Below are 18,423 nucleotides of genomic sequence, written 5' to 3'. Positions count from 1 at the left end.
TGTTGTCTCTGTTTTCCACTTCATCTTTTATTTCTATCAAAGAGTTTTGAAAAATAATCTTATCTTCCAGCCACAGGAATCTGGCAAGTGACTTTTGGATTTAAAGAGTGTTGTCTATGATAATGATCCCAGTAAGATAAATCAACTTTCTTTTGCATGTCCTCTCTCAGAACTTGTGCTTGTTTATTACATGCCCTTAAATAAGGTCATTGTACTGCCTATCCAGTTGGCAGTCTCTTGAGTGGAAATGAGATATATTCCTGACTGGCCAACCTTTTGAACAAGCTCATCCACATTTTGTCTATGAGTGGGATCTATACTTGTTAAACATTTTGTTATCACTTCCATAGATCCTAAGTTTGATATTACTGAATTTTTTATATATACTTTCCCATGTTTTTGAAGGGATATGGCAACCCCCCCCCCCAAATACGCCACTTTGGAATAAAGGTTACTTTGAGCTGAAGGCAATTAAGAAGCAGCAAATGCAGAAGGAACTAGTTTTACTTCCACTATCTGCCTACAAGTAGAATATAAATTTCCTTTTGTGAAGGTCTTTCCTCTTCCCTCTCCTGTACCAGGAGAATAACTGCTATCACTGGAGACAGAAAGTTGGCACTGGGATGGTCTGCACAAACACACTTTACTAAAATAGCCCTTATCTCTTGTTAGTTTCTTCCCATATACTTAGCTTCCCATAATTTACCACCCTTAGAAGCTCAAATCCCTTTCCCTTGTCATTTCTCCACAATTTATCACCCTTGTTAAAATGGTGTATAAGCCCCAGGTATAATTGCTTTTCTGGGTCTCCAGTTTTTTTTTCTTTGAAGGCCTCTTTGCAAATAACAGTTAAAGTATTAAAATCAAATAAACTTTGTCTTTTCTTTTGTTAGTCTATCACTTTTCAATTTACTTTGCAGGTCCCAGAGACAGAACATAAGACAATAGTAGAGGGAAAATTTTTTTCCCCTTTCCTTCTATATCATTTTAATGTTTATCATGCTTAATGGCTTTTATGCTCTGCTTTGTGCTGTTTAAATTTGATTACAGCACTGATTTATTTTTGTCACCTTAATTTTTAAATTAGTGGTTGCCACTCCTGACTGGATAACAAAATGATCAGTGACACTTTTTTTTTTTTTTTTTTTTTTTTTTTTTTTTGTCTTTTTGCCATTTCTTGGGCCGCTCCAGCGGCATGTGGAGGTTCCCAGGCTAGGGGTTGAATCAGAGCTGTAGCCACTGGCCTACACCAGAGCCACAGCAATGCAAGATCCGAGCCGCGTCTGGAACCTACACCACAGCTCATGGCAACGCTGGATCATCAACCCACTGAGCAAGGGCAGGGATTGAACCCGCAACCTCATGGTTCCCAGTCGGATTCGTTAACCACTGTGCCACGATGGGAACTCCCAGTGACGCTTTTTAAAGGACCTAGATTTTGGGGGCCTATTCAAGAACAGACCCACTTGAATCAGACTGTCTGGCTGTGGGCCATGAAAGCTAATATCCAAAGACAGCGTCACAGAAAACCAGAGACGTACAGACATTGAAGTGGTAAAGGCACATCTTATTCAAGAACAGTGGAAAAGAAACCTTGGTGTGAACTAGGTTCCATTCTGAATACAACAAGGGCAAGTAAGGGTATATAGCCAAGGAGCAAGGTGGGTGTCAGTGAATGAAAAATTACTAAAGGAAACATTAGGGTAAGGAGGATTTGCCCCAAACAAACTTGACAATATTCTTGTTGAAGGCAGGCCAACGTGCTAAGATTGAGGGTGGGATAAGGAAATTTGAGGGTAGGGAATTTTCACTAAACTGACTCAATAGGATTCTAAAACTGGACTAAGGGGTCCAAGGACAAGCCTAAGAGCTAGGCCTCGTCAAAAATAAGACTCAGAGGAGTCTGACAGGAGAAAGTCTTTATCAACTTCAGCAACTACTACAAATTATAACAAAGGTGATTCCCGTGTATGCATTTGTACTTGAAAACTGCATCCTTATTCCCATAGAAGTTTGAGCCTTGATATTTCATTTAGATCTTTTCTTCATCTTTTTAATAGTAACTTGGTGGTTCTGTAAATGGACAGCTTACTCCTAAAGCCTTTTACTGGAGAGTACCATAGCACCAAAAGGAGAGAAGTTAAGACCAAATAATTCATGTTTTGAAGCAAACACACTTCAACAGATATTAAGGGCCTACTGTGTTCCAGGAAGTATTCTAGTTGGTGGGGATGTAGTAGAGAGAAAGGCAGACATGAGACCACTCCTCTTTTAGTTGGGGACATGGTGGTCAAAGTAGAATATAGTACATCAATAAAGAAACAAGTTAATTTCACATAGTGATGCACTGAGAAGAAAATAAAAGAAGGGTATAATAGTGATTTGGGGAAGGTTATACTAAGGACAGGAGGTTTAAACTAAATTGTTATTACAAGTTGTTATGTGTCGTGCTCAGATTTAGGATCTACTAATCCAGGCAGAAAAATAATAGCAAGTTATTATTGACAAGCTATTTAAGGGATGGAAAGCAAATCAGACCAGTAGAACAAGAATATTGTAGGCAATGGTATGTGAAGAATCTACTAATTCCTATTAGGGATGATGCCCAGGCTTTGGACTTTGAGCAACTGGCTCAATTATCATTCTAATAGTGGAATTATTAAGATGAGGAAGTGCCAAGGCCAGCTCAGCAGGATGGGGCTGAAGAACAGGTGCTGGGAAACTTAAGGAAAAAAAGTTAACATAAAACAAGACACAGAGACATTTATCTTAAGTAAAGGTGGGAACCGGGGGACTCAAGGTTTCAGGGACCGAGAGCGCCCTGCTTCAAGAAACCACACTGCTTTTATTGTGCTCTTTAGATGAGATCAAGTGAGGAGTGGCTATGGGTGGATGATACAGGGTTTGTTTATATAAGTTCTTTTACTATTTAGAAAGCCACTTAGGTGGTAAAGGGTTAAGCTCTTACTCTGACCTCTAGGCACATAACAGTTCTTAAGCTTAAGTCACTTATGCCTTTAGGTCTTTGTTCTTAAGCTTAAGTCATTTACCTATACTGGACTAGTTTTTCAAAGCAGGAAGATGGGATAAAGTAAGACAAGAAGATGGGATAAAGTAAAGAAGGACAAGATGGAGTTTTCAAGGAAACATGTCTTGCCACAAGGAAGACTGAGGCAAATTAAAGGAGGCCTGGGGAAGCAAGAGATGCCTATTAGGAAAGAAGCTCTAAATCGGCTTCTGGACCTGGGACTTTGGATCCATGTGTTTGTGTGTCCTTGTCTGTCTCTGTCCCTCTCTTTTTCCCTCTCTTCCTCTTCTTTCCCCCTGGGCCTTCCACCCATCAGCCTCAGGATCACCAGATGCTGATGATCAGGATCATATATCTCTGTATGTTGGATCAGAAGCTCCCAGAGCGATTATTCTAAAAGAGACATACAGGGGCTGCATGGACTTTTCTAGCCTGGGTGTGGAAGTCATGCAGTGTCACAGACTCCACCTCTTGATGACAAGTATGTCAAAGAATTTGCAGCAGTATTTTAAAATGATTATATTTAGAATCCCTCATTTTATTAAATTTATTATCTTTCAAGGTTAGTAATCATTTCCCTTTAGAAGTACTGTTGAACTTAGCTTATCTTTGGAATTATTAATGATATAGTACTTTCCTCTTTATATAGTTAAGATTATTGCCTTAAAATTATAAATCACCTGTTTATGCTGTACTGGTGGTTCTAAAGTCTTCCTGTCACCTCCTTGGTTACACAGATACCTCACTGAATCCTCTGACACTTCATCAAGTGAAATAAAATATTGAAGACAGTAGAGTTCTTCAAACTTTTAAAATTCCTCAGAAGTCTGGCGATGTATCCTTAAAGGATGTTAGAAGAGGTTTCCAACTGTGGTTGCCATTTGTCTGCTTTAATGAGTTCTATGTGTTGGATTATAAAATAAAAATTTTTCAATGGCTGAAGCTCTAAGGATTAGGAGTTTATGCCATGTATGTTATTTTTATATTTTGGAAAGAGCAGTATTTTTTTTTTCTTTAACTCATCTGGAGCTTTATAGTTTATTCCTTTTTGTTAGATTCTACTAGAAGGGGAAATAGGGTTTTAGTTTAGTTTTTATATGAGTGATTTTAATAACTCAAGATATGTGTTTCTGATCCCTATGTGTTCCACACCTTGGAAGCTTTTAGGAAAATAACCTATGCCTAGGTCCTACCATCAGAGATTTTGATTAGTTGATTTGAGGTGGGATGCAGGTATCTTTTACAGCTCCTCAGGTGATTCTATTTTGAAGCTAGATTTAGACTCCCTGGCCTACTGCATCTAATGCTGGTATTTGCTGATGCTGATCTTACTCTTTGTTACAGGAAAAACAGATGGAAGGCCTGCCTGATGCAGCTGTTTTGGCGACTAGACTTAAAAACACTCTCCTCCAATACCATAGCATTGAAGATGATAAGTGGCGAGTTGCTAAGAAAATGGTAAATTAATTAAATTACTTCTATTTGGGGTATATCTTCTGTGTAATGAAAAAATATGGTCTGTACTTTAGATGGATGTGCAGGATAGATAATTGTGCTAATAAAATTGGTGTTTCACATCTCACAAAGGAAGAAACGTAGTAATCCTTCACTTTCATTTGTTCTTCAGATATTGGACATGCGAGTGTACTCATGGTAACAAGATTCCAAAGAGCAGCCTCTCAAGTCAATAAATAAAATGTGTCATTGTCAATTTAAGGAAGTATAGAGATAGACAGTGTGAAATAGTTTCACACGTTTTAACAAGTCTGTGGAGATGGCCAGTTAGTATTCTTTTTTACCAGTATGACTTGCCCAAACCAACAATATAACTGAGCATTGACAGAGCTAATCCTAGAGCCCAGGACTCTTCCAGTTAAGTGCTCTAGCTATTCTGATATTCCACATTTCCTGGGAAATGGTCTGGAAAAAAATGTAGGGACTGATTCAAGGTGGCACTATCATAATAGATGTGAGTGATTTAATTTAAAAAAGAGGTATGAGTAAGTTCAGAATGAAATATTGAACATTTCTATTATCCTACTCTAAATCTGGTAGTAACAGTAAATAGATGAGATTGGAATGAGGCAAATAATAATGGCCAATAAAATAGGGCCATCACTAATCTTAACAGTGTTTGGGTATCATTGAGCTACTGAAAAATATTTCTTGGAGGTCTTTAATTTAAGTAAGAAATGATTTACCTGATGGTATAAATGACTTATGTATTTCTTTGAATATCTACTTAAAGTTTTTATCTTCATGAAAAAGCTAATAATCTAGATTTTCTGAAGTTGTCAGTTTTATATCTAGGTTTCCACCTATGTAATTATCACTATACACTGTTTTTATTTTTCTAGAAAGATGTAACAATTTGGAGGAAGCCTTCAGAAGAATTCAATGGACATCTGTAAGTAAATTCTTGTAGTTTTATGTAGCCCTTAAGACACTGCTAAACTTTAAGTGTATATACAAATGATCACTATATGATCATTGCTAGTAACATTTGGCTTTTGCTTTTAAGATTTTAAACTTTCTGAGGGCAAACTATGTTATGAATTCAGAGCCTTTAAAATGCCTAGATCCCTGGTGGACTGAAGGGATCAGTTGGTGGTGAGGGGATCATAAATAATAATATCGAATGGTTGAGAAAATTTTAATTTCTTACCATGGTGTATAAGATCCCTCTAGCAAAAAAAAACAAACAAACAAAAAACAAACTGGAGTTCCTGTTGTGGCACAGTGGAAACAAATCTGACTAGGAACCATGAGGTTGTGGGTTCAATCCCTGGCCTCACTCAGTGGGTTGGGGATCCAGAATTGCCATGAGCTGTGGTATAGGTTGCAGACCCAATTCGGACCCTGCATGCTGTGTCTGTGGTGTAGGCCAGCAGCTATAGCTCCGAACAGACCCCTAGCCTGGGAACCTCCATGTGCTGAGGGTGTTGCCCTTAAAAAGACAAAAGGCCAAAAAAAAAAAAAAAAAAAAAAAAAAAAATCCTTCTAGTATTCTGTATGTATTTACTCAGTGCATAGCATACTTTATTCTAAGAATTTATCTTGAAGAAATCATCAGGAAGATAATAGTTATATATATAAGTAGTTGTCTCCTCCATCACAGCATTACTAATTAATATTAATAATTACAAACAACCTAAATAACCAATAGTTGGGAAATGGTTAAATTATAAAGCATGCTATTTTATAGTCTTTAAAAACCATTATTTTCATCCTGAGAAACAAAAACCAAGCAGGAGGCATAACTCTCCCAGACTTCAAGAAATACTACAAAGCCACAGTCATCAAAACAGTGTGGTACTGGTATCAAAACAGACAGGCAGACCAATGGAACAGAATAGAGAATCCGGAAATAAACCCTGACACCTATGGTCAATTAATCTTTGACAAGGGAGGCAAGAACATCAAATGGGAAAAGGAAAGTCTATTCAGCAAGCATTGCTGGGAAACCTGGACAGCTGCATGCAAAGCAATGAAACTAGAACACACCCTCACACCATGCACAAAAATAAACTCCAAATGGCTGAAAGACTTAAATATACGACAGGACACCATCAAACTCCTAGAAGAAAACATAGGCAAAACACTCTCTGACATCAACATCATGAATATTTTCTCAGGTCAGTCTCCCAAAGCAATAGAAATTAGAGCAAAAATAAACCCATGGGACCTCATCAAACTGAAAAGCTTTTGCACAGCAAAGGAAACCCAAAAGAAAACAAAAAGACAACTTACAGAATGGGAGAAAAGAGTTTCAAATGATGCAACTGACAAGGGCTTAATCTCTAGAATATATAAACAACTTATACAACTCAACAACAAAAAAACCAATCAATCAATGGAAACATGGGCAAAAGACCTGAATAGACATTTCTCCAAAGAAGATATACAGATGGCCAACAAACACATGAAGAAATGCTCAACATCGCTGATTATAAGAGAAATGCAAATCAAAACTACCATCAGATACCACCTCACACCAGGCAGAATGGCCATCATTAATAAATCCACAAATAACAAGTGCTGGAGGGGCTGTGGAGAAAAGGGAACCCTCCTGCACTGCTGGTGGGAATGTCAACTGGTACAGCCACTATGGAGAACAGTTTGGAGACACCTTAGAAATCTATACATAGAACTTCCATATGACCCTGCAATCCCACTCTTGGGCATCTATCCAGACAAAGCTCTACTTAAAAGAGACACATGCACCCGCATGTTCATTGCAGCACTATTCACAATAGCCAGGACATGGAAACAATCCAAATGTCCATCGACAGATGATTGGATTCGGAAGAGGTGGTATATATACACAATGGAATACTACTCAGCCATAAAAAAGGATGACATCATGCCATTTGCAGCAACATGGATGGAACTAGAGAATCTCATCCTGAGTGAAATGAGCCAGAAAGACCAAGACAAATACCATATGATATCACTTATAACTGGAATCTAATATCCAGCACAAAAGAACATCTCCTCAGAAAAGAAAATCATGGACTTGGAGAAGAGACTTGTGGTTGCCTGATGGGAGGGGGAGGGAGTGGGAGGGATCGGGAGCTTGGGCTTATCAGACACAACCTAGAATAGATTTACAAGGAGATCCTGCTGAATAGCATTGAGAACTATGTCTAGATACTCATGTTGCAACAGAAGAAAGGGTGGGGGAAAAAATGTAATTGCAATGTATACATCTAAGGATAACTTGATCCCCTTGCTGTACAGTGGGAAAATAAAACAAACAAACAAACAAACAAAAAACCATTATTTTCAGATATTATTTAAAAACATAAGAAAATGCTCAAGATATGTAAATAAAGCAGAATACTAAACTGTAGCACAATCTCTGGGTTGACTTTAAATATATTTTTTATATATTAAAATGCTTTTGTTTAACACAAAGTGTGTACCTCTAGATGGCATTTTTATGTATGATTTTCATTTGATTTTTGGTTTTTGCATATAGTTGAGCATAAGTTATGCCTTTAACCAGTTTTAAAAAAATTGTTTTTTACAGTCAGTGGAGATAGTTGCCTTGTGAAGCTGGAGTGAAATATTCACATCATTTGGGACTTGGCACTTTTTAAGATGAAACTTTTTTTTTTTTTCATCTTTTTGATATTTCTTGGGCTGCTCCTGCGGCATATGGAGGTTCCCAGGCTAGGGGTCGAATTGGAGCTGTAGCCACCGGCCTACGCCAGAGCCACAGCAACGTGGGATCTGAGCCGTGTCTGCAACCTTCACCGCAGCTCATAGCAACGCCGGATCGTTAACCCACTGAGCAAGGGCAGGGACCGAACCTGCAACCTCATGGTTCCTAGTCGGATTCGTTAACCACTGCCCCACGACAGGAACTCCTAAAATAAAACTTCTGACTTGCACTTACTGTATACAGAGTGTTTCGAAGAGTATTACCAAAGATAGCATTTCCAGAAAGATAAGATCTATGATTTTTTTTTTTTTTTGCTTTTTTTGGGGGGGCGGGGCGCACCCGCAGCATATGGAGTTTCCCAGGCTAGGGGTCAAATTGGAGCTGCAGCTGCTGGCCTGTGCCACAGCACAGCAACGCTAGATCTGAGTTGGTCTGTGACCTACACCACAGCTCATGGCAACGACAGATCCTTAACCCACTGAGTGAGGCCAGGCAGGGATTGAACCCACAACCTCATGGCTCCTAGTCAGATTCGATTCCGCTGAGCCACGATGGAAACTCTGAATCCCATATTTCTCATGTGGGTGCCTGAATTAATTTGTAGTACTGGTTCCTAATACCCCCTCCCAACTACCCCCACAGATATCCCAAGTTAGAGAACACAAGCAGGAAAGAGCAGATTTAGGATGGATAGATAATATAAGCTTAAGCTTGAGATACTTACAAAATGATTTAAAAAAAAAGCTACAGATGCTTAAAAAAAAAAAAAGAAACAAAGACCTGGCAAAATAATGATATAGAGTTAAAGCCAATCTATCTTCCTTTTCTTCTCTTTCCTCCCAGAGGTAATTACTGTTTTGAAGCTGTGTATATTATTCCTATTTCAAACTTTGACCATATGTGTGTTTCTTTTAGTAATTTGATTTATTTTTTTCCATTCAATATTATGTTTTCAAGACGTACCCATGATGTTACATGTTGATCTGCTCTTTCACTTCTATATTCATATACTACAGTGTGTTTATCTGCTTGCAGATTTGCCTCCTGATAAATTTTTAGGTTGTTGTCAATTCTTCTCTATAAAGTGCAGTGTGACAGTAAACTTCTTGGTACATGTCTCCTTCTAGGCACATGTATACTTTTCCTGGGTATGTGCCCATGTCTTAGAGATGTACATCATCCAGCTTTACTAAACATTGCCAAGTTGCTCTCTGACATGGTAATAGTACTTGGAGAGTTGTCATTCCCTTCCATTCAATACTTGTTATTACTTTTTTTTTTTTTTTTTTTTGTCTTTTTATGGCCACACCCACAGCACATGGAGGTTCCCAGGCTAGGGGTTGAATTGGAGCTGTAGCAGGCAGCCTACACCACAGCTACAGCAACGCCTGATCCGAGCTGTGTCTGCGACCTACACCACATGTCACAGCAACGCTGGATCCTTAACCCACTGAGCAAGGCCAGGGATTGAACCTGCGTCCTCATGGATGCCAGTCAGATTCGTTTCCTCTGAGCCATGAAGGGAACTCCTGTTAGTACGTTTTTCATCTCTGCTAGTCTTAGGGATAGGAGGTGGTATCTTGCTAGTCATGACTTAATTATGAGTGAAATTGAGCATCTTTCTTAAGTTTATTGACATTTCATGTCAATCTTGTTCTTTGCCCATCATTTCTTTGGATTGTTTTTTTCTCATTGGTTCATAGGAATTAATCATATATCTGCTATAGTAAGTATGTGTCTGTTTATATGTGTTGCACTTATCTTCCTGTCTGTAGCTACTTTTTATTTTTTAATTTTTTATTTTATTTTTTAATTTTTTTATTTTTTTTTTGTCTTTTTGCTATTTCTTGGGCCACTCCCATGGCATATGGAGGTTCCCAGGCTAGGGGTCTAATTGGAGCTGTAGCCACAGGCCTACGCCAGAGCCACAGCAACGCGGGATCCGAGCCACGTCTGCAACGTACACCACAGCTCACGGCAACGCCGGACCGTTAACCCACTGAGCAAGGGCAGGGACCGAACCTGCAACCTCATGGTTCCTAGTCGGATTCGTTAACCACTGCGCCACGACGGGAACTCCTGTAGCTACTTTTTAAAGAAACTACTTATTCTATCACTTGTCATATGCAAGCTTTTAATTTTAACCATCTTGTGTTATTTGTGTTTTTGTGTTTTAAGTATTCAAGTAATCTCCCTGTATCCTGAGGTCAAAAGGTTGCTGAATTAATTTGTAGTCTCATAGTTTAAAAATTTTAAATTCTACATAGTCATCTATAGTCTATCTGGAATTGTTTTGAATAATGTGAAGTAAGAATATAGTTTTTATTTTCAAGTCAGGGTAAAAATATGTGTATACTAATAATGCGTTAGAGCATAATTGCGAAAAGAACAGCATACAAAATAAATAGAAGCTTTATAGCGTTCGATAGACTGTTCTTGTCTACACCATAATATGAAGGTACTTTACTATGTTCATGATAATGCACAAGATAGCCTTCATATCTCTTATCAGATTTGAGGACAAAGCGTACATTCTGATGAAATAATTGATAGAACCTAATTTATTAGAAGAGATGTTGGGATTTACTCTTTTAAAAAAATCCTCATTAGAGTTTACTTTTTTGAATTGAGCTCTGAACTGTGAGAGCATGCTGAAAATTTCCATTCTAATAGCTTTTGACTTTTATATTTTTTCCTCCAGCTTCAAAGCCCAAGGTGTTATAGATGATGTTGTCAATAATGTAATAGACCATATACGACCAGGTCCCTGTCGCTTGGATTGGGACAGCTTAATGACCTCGATGGATATTTTAGAGCACTTTGAAGAGGTATTTGTTTAGGAATGTCACTTCAGATTGTGTGTGTATGTGTGTGTGTGTGTGTGTGTACGAGCATGCACATGTGAACATGTGTACACACTTGTATTTATTATATTCATTGTTTTGAGAATAAGTTGTCATGGCAAAAATCTCACAAGGCTATCCTTACTGCCTTTTAAAAAGCTTGAGTTTCCTCATATTAACCAATGAACATTAGAACTACCTTTGTTTTCTGTAGTAGCTCTACCCTTGCTGCTTAAGAAAATCATTAGTGTCTTTTTTTTTTTCTTTTTTTTTTTCTTTTTAGGGCAGCACTTGCAGCATATGGAAATTCCCAGGCTAGGCATTGAATCGGAGCCAACAGCTACACCACAGCAACACAGCAACACAGGATCCTAGCCGCATCTGTGACCTACACCACAGCTAATGGCAATGCTGGATCCTTAACCCACTGAGTGAGGCCAGGGATCGAACCTGCATCCTCATGGATCCTACTCGGGATCGTTAACTGCTGAGCCACGAAGGGAACTCCCCATTAGTGTCTTTAATTGTAAAACTTTAACTGAGGTTCTGAAATCTAAAATTCCTAAAATACCACCATCATATTCAGGTTTCTAGGTAATTTTGTATGTGGGCTTTCCATTAATATTTAGCCAAAATCACAATGCAGAGTACTAACTACTATATGACCAGGGCATGCCACTGTGCTGGAAAACCAGAATCAAAGATTAAAATGCTACCTTAGACACTAGAGAATTAGCTAACCAAATGGATTTCTTTTTCCATTTTTATTAATTCATTTCTGCCATGTTTGAATTTCTTTATTGACATAGTTGATGTTTTAGCCAAAGTATTTATATTTATCTTATAAACCCATAATCTATACTCCCTAGTTTGATTTTTATCATATAGGATAAAAGATGACTCTGTTGAAAGAGGTTTGAATATGGGAAACTTACTGCATTTTGTTGTATATCCTCTTATGTCCATACAGTAGCAATGAGATTTAGAGTAGAGATCTCAACCTGTCAGAATCACTGTAAGAAATGTGATTAATAATAATACATTTAAGTGAGTATTAATTTTTACTAAAGATTAACTTACCAAATGTGAGTCTCTGTATGTGTTTTGCATAGTACGAACACCTGCTACCTGTTCTCTTTCAGAATTGCTGTGTGATGCGTTACACTACTGCTGGTCAGCTTTGGAATATAATTTCCCCAAGAGAGTTTGTTGACTTCTCCTATACTGTGGGCTATGAAGAAGGGCTTTTATCCTGTGGTAATTACTCAAAACCTTATATTTTCTTTCAGTTTTGTTTTAAATATTTGACTCTTCTAGGCTGGATGTTCCTTTCAACACAAGATATATTTTTAACCTTCATAGTTATTTTATAATCCCTAAAGTCTGTTTGCAAATGCCCAATGCTAGGAATTAACAGTATCGAGAATGGTTTTTGCAATCTTTCTGATAAGTTTTTATTCCCACTTACATAGTAATCCTACAAGTCACAGCTAACAAATATGGATCACATCATTGCCTCTAAGAAAGGATCTAGTCAGTGGATTTCCTTTTAAGTTACTCTCAAGAAACAGCTTTTTAGTTGTAAACTTAGAAGAAAGGCTTGGTATGTGTTAGAATATTTTTCCTTCCTTGATCTGTGTAATATTTTTGTTTTCAAAATTAAAAGTATTTTATTAGAAGGCTTCTGCTTTCTAAAATATATAATAGGTAAATTAATTCTTTGTATGTATAGTCTATATTCGAGTTGGCAGTTGTAGGTAAACATCTACTTGTTTATTCTTAACCAGCCAGAACCAAAGTTGGATATAGTAGTGCCTGTGGGGACTAGTGGTGGTACCATAGTGTGATCACTGGCACCTAGAGGCCTGGCTGCTACAGTGAAGATTCATAGTTTCCAGGGAGTTACCAAGATGATGTGATGCCATCTGTTCTGAAGGAATTAGAACTTTCCCCATTGCATATCTACCAGCCTCTGTTGGAATTTCACTTGGCAATTATCTTTTTCATTCTTCCATGATCATTCTTGGGGCTTAATTTTCATCTACATGGACAAGAAGAAAAATATTTAAACAAGAAAACTGATAATATTCTTTTTTTAAAAAAATTTTTATTTTTTTGTCTTTTTGCCTTTTCTAGGGCCACTCCACGGCATATGGAGATTCCCAGGCTATTGGTCTAATAAGAGCTATAGCCACTGGCCTACACCACAGCCACAGCAATGCGGAATTCGAGTCACATCTGCAACCTATAACCACAGCTCACGGCAACGTGGGATCCTTAACCCACTGAGCAAGGCCAGGGATCAAACCTGCAACCTCATGGTTCCTAGTCGGAATCGTTAACCACTGAGCCACGACGGGAACTCCAAATCTGATAATATTCTTTAATGAGGGTTTTAGACAAATGTCAATCATTGTTATTAATTGTGTTATTTTAAATTGCCTTGTAGGGATAAGTCTTGACTGGAGTGAAAAGAGGTCAGAATTTGTTCGTGGATATAACCATCCCTGTGGTTGGTTTTGTGTTCCTCTTAAAGACAATCCTAACCGGAGTCTTTTGACTGGCTATATTCAGACGGATCTGCGTGGAATGATACCCCAGTCTGCAGTAGATACAGCCATGGCAAGCACTTTAATCAACTTCTATGGAGATTTACAAAAAGCCTTACAGAAGACATAATATGTTTAAACTTATGATTTTATGTCCTCTGAATCAACTCTGTCTCAGCTGTATGGCCTGTAAAAATCATCCTTTCCTCTTCTACATAGCCTGTAGAAAAATTTGAAATTTTTTGGTTTATTTTATTCCTAAAGTAAATAGCCATCTAAGAGGGGCATTTCAGTTTTTCTAGACAGTTACATGCACACTGTTTGGTATGACATTGTGTCTAGGAATGGAGAGTATGACAGAAATCCACCAAGAAGTAGATAAAGAGTTTTTTGACCCAAACTCGAGTAGTGCCTCAGTATGAATATATTGGCTGCTTAGAAATGAGAGAAAGCCAAGCTTCATGCTGATAGGGTAAAAATCACCTGTTTTATAGCTTTATGAACATTCTGTAAAAGTTTTCTAGTTTTTTGGAAGTTAAATATTAATGTTTTACTTTCAGTATGCTCTATCAGTTTAACAGTATCTTGGACCAAAAGAAAAAAGCTTTTCTCTATACTTCATAAAAATGAACTTCATTGTCAATTGACTTGTATTACTTTAAGTATTTCAGGTCAGAAATAAGAAAGGAATAGATATCATAGTAAAATGCAGTTCAGTTTTGATACCTAGATAGCATTATTTTGTAGATATCTTTAAAAATGTATTTATATCTTTATGTGCATTTACTTTGAGAGTCTTAAAAACATTTATGCATGAATAAGTGCATAAAACTGCCAGATGTGTGCTGGGACACCATATTGACTGGGCAGTATTATAGGTAGTGTGAAATGGGTGGTGGAATCCATTACTGACCAATAGAGAATTATCTTTCTAAAAAGTCAAATTCAGTGAATGTTTTGTACGTTTCAGTCTTAAGTGTCACTCAGCTCATAAAGAATTACTATGTTGTAATCATTCACAGTTGTGATGTAACTTTACTCTAGAACTGTAACAAATGCATTCATAAATTTATCCAAATGCCTAGATGGGTCATTTTATAACTATAGAGTGGACTGTATATGATATGTCCCTTGATTCTGTGGCTGCCTTAAATGAACATTCCTTAATGATTTTAACATTCCACATGATATTTGGCTTTTGAACTATCTAGCTGGTTTACACCTAAGATGAGAACTTGAGGGAACTCAAGTGTGTCCTTTCAAATTTTTGTCTGTATTTATGATTGTGTACATGCACACATCTTGAAATCTATTCTAGTGTTGAGTGTGAGTTATTTACGAGTTATTACTGTTCCTACTGTTTTCTTTCTTCCTTCCTTTCTTTCTCCCCCTCCCTCCTCCCCCGGCTCCTTCCTTCCTTCCCTTCTTTCTTTTTTGGTTATATAGGGTAAAGTGAACTCTGGAAATACTATTTGCTAGATAGACCACAGAAAGCACAAAAGCATATTGTGGTTTATTTGTATGAAGGCTTCATCTGTGTTTTACTTTACTGTGTTTTCCTGAGTGTAAAGGAAGCATAAGTCATAGTTCTTCAGATCTATTTTGATAAAGTAGAAAAAGTAGAGCTGACATATTTTTATTTTGGGGCTATTGGAGATGAGATACAAAAAACCAAATAATATCCACAGTGAATAATCTCACAGTTTTGAGACTGAAAATAATTTGTTTCAAGGTATGACGGAAGCAATGTACAAATGATCCAATATTCTTAACTTGAAATTTACTTATCACCAATGTTTTTCCAAATCAACTATAATTTTTGAGTTGCTATATTTCTTTGCTACTTTTTTTTCTTGCAATGGGAAGGAGAATTGAGAAATTTAACTTTCAGTTTCCCATGGAAATTGTTAAATTTAATTTTGACTTAATCTATTATCTTTTATTTGGTTTTATTAGCGTAGAGTAGGCGGTTTCTTATATTCCAGTGTTCTGTCTAGGATGGCAGAATACCAATAACAGGGTGCCCAGATTGGGTAAGTGTGCAACAAGGTATACGTTATTATAAGGGCTACTATTGTCTGAGCTGGGTGCCCTGAAAGGCAAATAAACTGTCCCTCTCAGCTACTCCATGTTCTCTTTGCTTTTTTAAAATGATACCTCCTACTAGTGATTATATAATCCACTGTTAAATGAGGACCATTGCAGGTAACAGAATCCTCATGGAAAAATGTTCATTGCAATATTGAGCCATATAATGGATTAAATTTGAATTACTTGAAATTTATATGCAGCTTCTAGACGGCACTTTAGATCTGCTAAGCTCTAGCTTTGTTCTTTTTTAAAAAAACAAAACAAGAAACACAGCTTTATGGAGGTATAATTTCCATGCTATTACTACTAGTTGTAAGTGTACATTCAGTGATTTTGAATACCTTGATAGTTGTGCAGGCATCACCACAGTCCAGTTTTAGAATATTTCTATCACCCAAAAAGATCCCTTTTGCCTGTTTGCTAATTCATAAATAACCGAAGTTTAGCACAAGTGCTAGTATGAAGAAGATAATGAAAAAGATTATAGCAGGTTTTGTTTGACTTTGTTTTTCAAGAGTAGAAGTGTATTTGATTCTAAACTCAGGAACCTTGTGATAATGTATTAAATATGTTATCTCAAATAGCATAATGATACAAAATTTTGGTTGGGATTAATATTAACATATAAAAGTCTATTGTTTCTGTAGCAGTGCTGTAGAACAAAAAAGTAATATGAGCCATATATGTAATTTAAAATTTTCTGGAAACCACATTAGAAAATAAAAAGAAACAGCTTAAGATAATTTTAATAACAGAGTTCATTTAACTGTCTATATTCAAAATATTATCATTTCAACGTGTAATCAGTGTAAAAATCTTTAGGATAGCTTCCATTCTTCTTTTAAATTAATTTTTTGACCTCTGGTGTATTTTTTACTAATTTGGGCTAGCTATAGATCAAGTGTGCATTATCCACATGAGGCTAATAGCCTCTAGTGAGCAGCACAGTTCTGTATGTATTAATTTGTCTCTATAATATGAAGTAGAGAATTCCGTAGAAGTACTTTCTTCTTCAAAATCTTTTCTGGTCTCTGAAGCCTCCAGTCCTTGCTAAAGGGGACTTCTTAATATCAGCAATAAACCAGTTAGTAATTGTCAATAAAAATTATGGCCAAAAATTACTTTCCTTTAAAGATAATTAACTTTTCATAAGGCAGCTGATGAAATGAAAGAATATAATCTTCTTTGGAGTTGTGTGGTTTATTATTTTCCCTAGCTTATAGCTAGTTTGTATTAGAAACATGTATATGCAGGAAATATTTGGCATAGTACTATTTTCAGTACATGATACCTATTTTTTTAAGGAAATTAGTTTCATACAATAAAAAGTAATTTATCATAAGTGATACTTTTGCATGAAATGTTAGTATGTGTTGATTATCCTTGAAGTTTAACACAATACTGAGCAAAAATAATTATGAGAATGTAGTGTTCTACAGTTATGTACAATATAAACTGTTAGAATATTAAAGACAGATTGTAAATTTTAAAAATATCTTCATTTCACTCTTTACTGAGGTTGGATATATATGAATAGAGATTTCTGTATGTAAAATTATCTCCCAATTAAAAAAAAAAAGTCCTTTCTTTCCTCCCTCTTTCTTGCCTAACTGAAGGACATTTTCTCAGGTATTAGTTTGAATTAAATTAACATCTCAGTCTAAAAACTGTAACTGAGGTTGCCTCTGGAGAAGATAGTACAATTTAAGCCCTGCAGGTCTGTTGAACTTTCAGGTATGAGTAATTCCCTTTGTTGTAGATAAAAGCATTACCTGTTTACTTAAGAGCACTGTAGGATCCTTACAATCAGTTGTTCAAATCCAGTTTCTTTTAATTAAGTGGATCCTGTAGCTATCCCAACCCAATGCATAAATTAGCAGAGAAGCTAGCATACCTGAGAAGCTAGCATACCTGACCAGGTTTCCATTAGACCCTGTGTTGCATAATTATTTGTCCAGTCTATCTCTCATGCCTTTCTTATTCAACTTCTAGAAGTAGGAGATGGTGGAATCTAAGCACTGAAGAAACATTACATTAATCCCAGAACACAGGAAGTTGGAATTACAGTTGCTTTGTTGTTTTGTTGTTTCCACAGATTTTACATGTATGGTTAAATAAAAATTCATCTCCTGCTAGTCAATAAAACCTAGACTATATATATAGATTTTATTTTTAAGTTTATAATTCTCTTATTAGCCAGTATGTAAATCTGGAATCTTTATGAAACTAAGAGCATGTATTAATATAAATAAAATGTGTATTTATTTTAAAATTGCTATGAAATATATCAATAAAATTTCTAGACACTCTTGTAATTATTGATACTATCTGTATAAGTTGCTTTCACCTTATCTGAATTTAAAGTATGTAATTTACCTTTCTGGACTTCTACTAAAGAAAAATATAAACTGGAAAATTAAGATTAATAATGCATGTGCTAATCTCCTGCCAATGTCTCATATAATATTAGCCACAACACTACTGAATTTTGATTTGCTATTATAAAGCAAGGATGATGACATACTCTACTCTTCTACCCTTACTACAGTAACATATGGGTAAGGTTTATTGTACATATTTTTAAATAATTGTATTAACTTGATTAGCATTTGTGGTGATGATTTAATTTGGAGTTGAAAAAGGCTGGAAGTGATTACAAAGAAATTGTTAATCTATGTTATAAGAAAGGAGTTACAGATGCTGTGGGGAATATGCAATAGAATCTAAATATGACTATTAAAAAGA

The 18,423-nt window shown here is 36.4% G+C and overlaps 1 protein-coding gene across 2 annotated transcripts in view; it reads left to right on the top strand.

Moving 5' to 3' along the window:
- Positions 1 to 18,423, top strand: part of STARD4 (StAR related lipid transfer domain containing 4) — a 21,323-nt gene extending 2,900 nt beyond the window's left edge. Inside the window, exons 2-6 of one of the 2 annotated variants that reach the window (XM_021077159.1) lie at positions 4,373 to 4,486; positions 5,386 to 5,435; positions 10,897 to 11,023; positions 12,181 to 12,295; positions 13,488 to 18,423. In XM_021077159.1, coding sequence (XP_020932818.1) covers positions 4,382 to 4,486; positions 5,386 to 5,435; positions 10,897 to 11,023; positions 12,181 to 12,295; positions 13,488 to 13,717 — 627 coding nt within the window. In that variant the 5' untranslated portion in view covers positions 4,373 to 4,381 and the 3' untranslated portion in view covers positions 13,718 to 18,423. 2 annotated transcript variants of the gene reach the window in all.

Source organism: Sus scrofa, chromosome 2, assembly GCF_000003025.6.
Source record: "Sus scrofa isolate TJ Tabasco breed Duroc chromosome 2, Sscrofa11.1, whole genome shotgun sequence".
Classification (NCBI taxonomy): domain Eukaryota; kingdom Metazoa; phylum Chordata; class Mammalia; order Artiodactyla; family Suidae; genus Sus; species Sus scrofa.
Note: the sequence above shows the minus strand (reverse complement) of the source record. Positions and strands in the feature narration are given on the sequence as shown.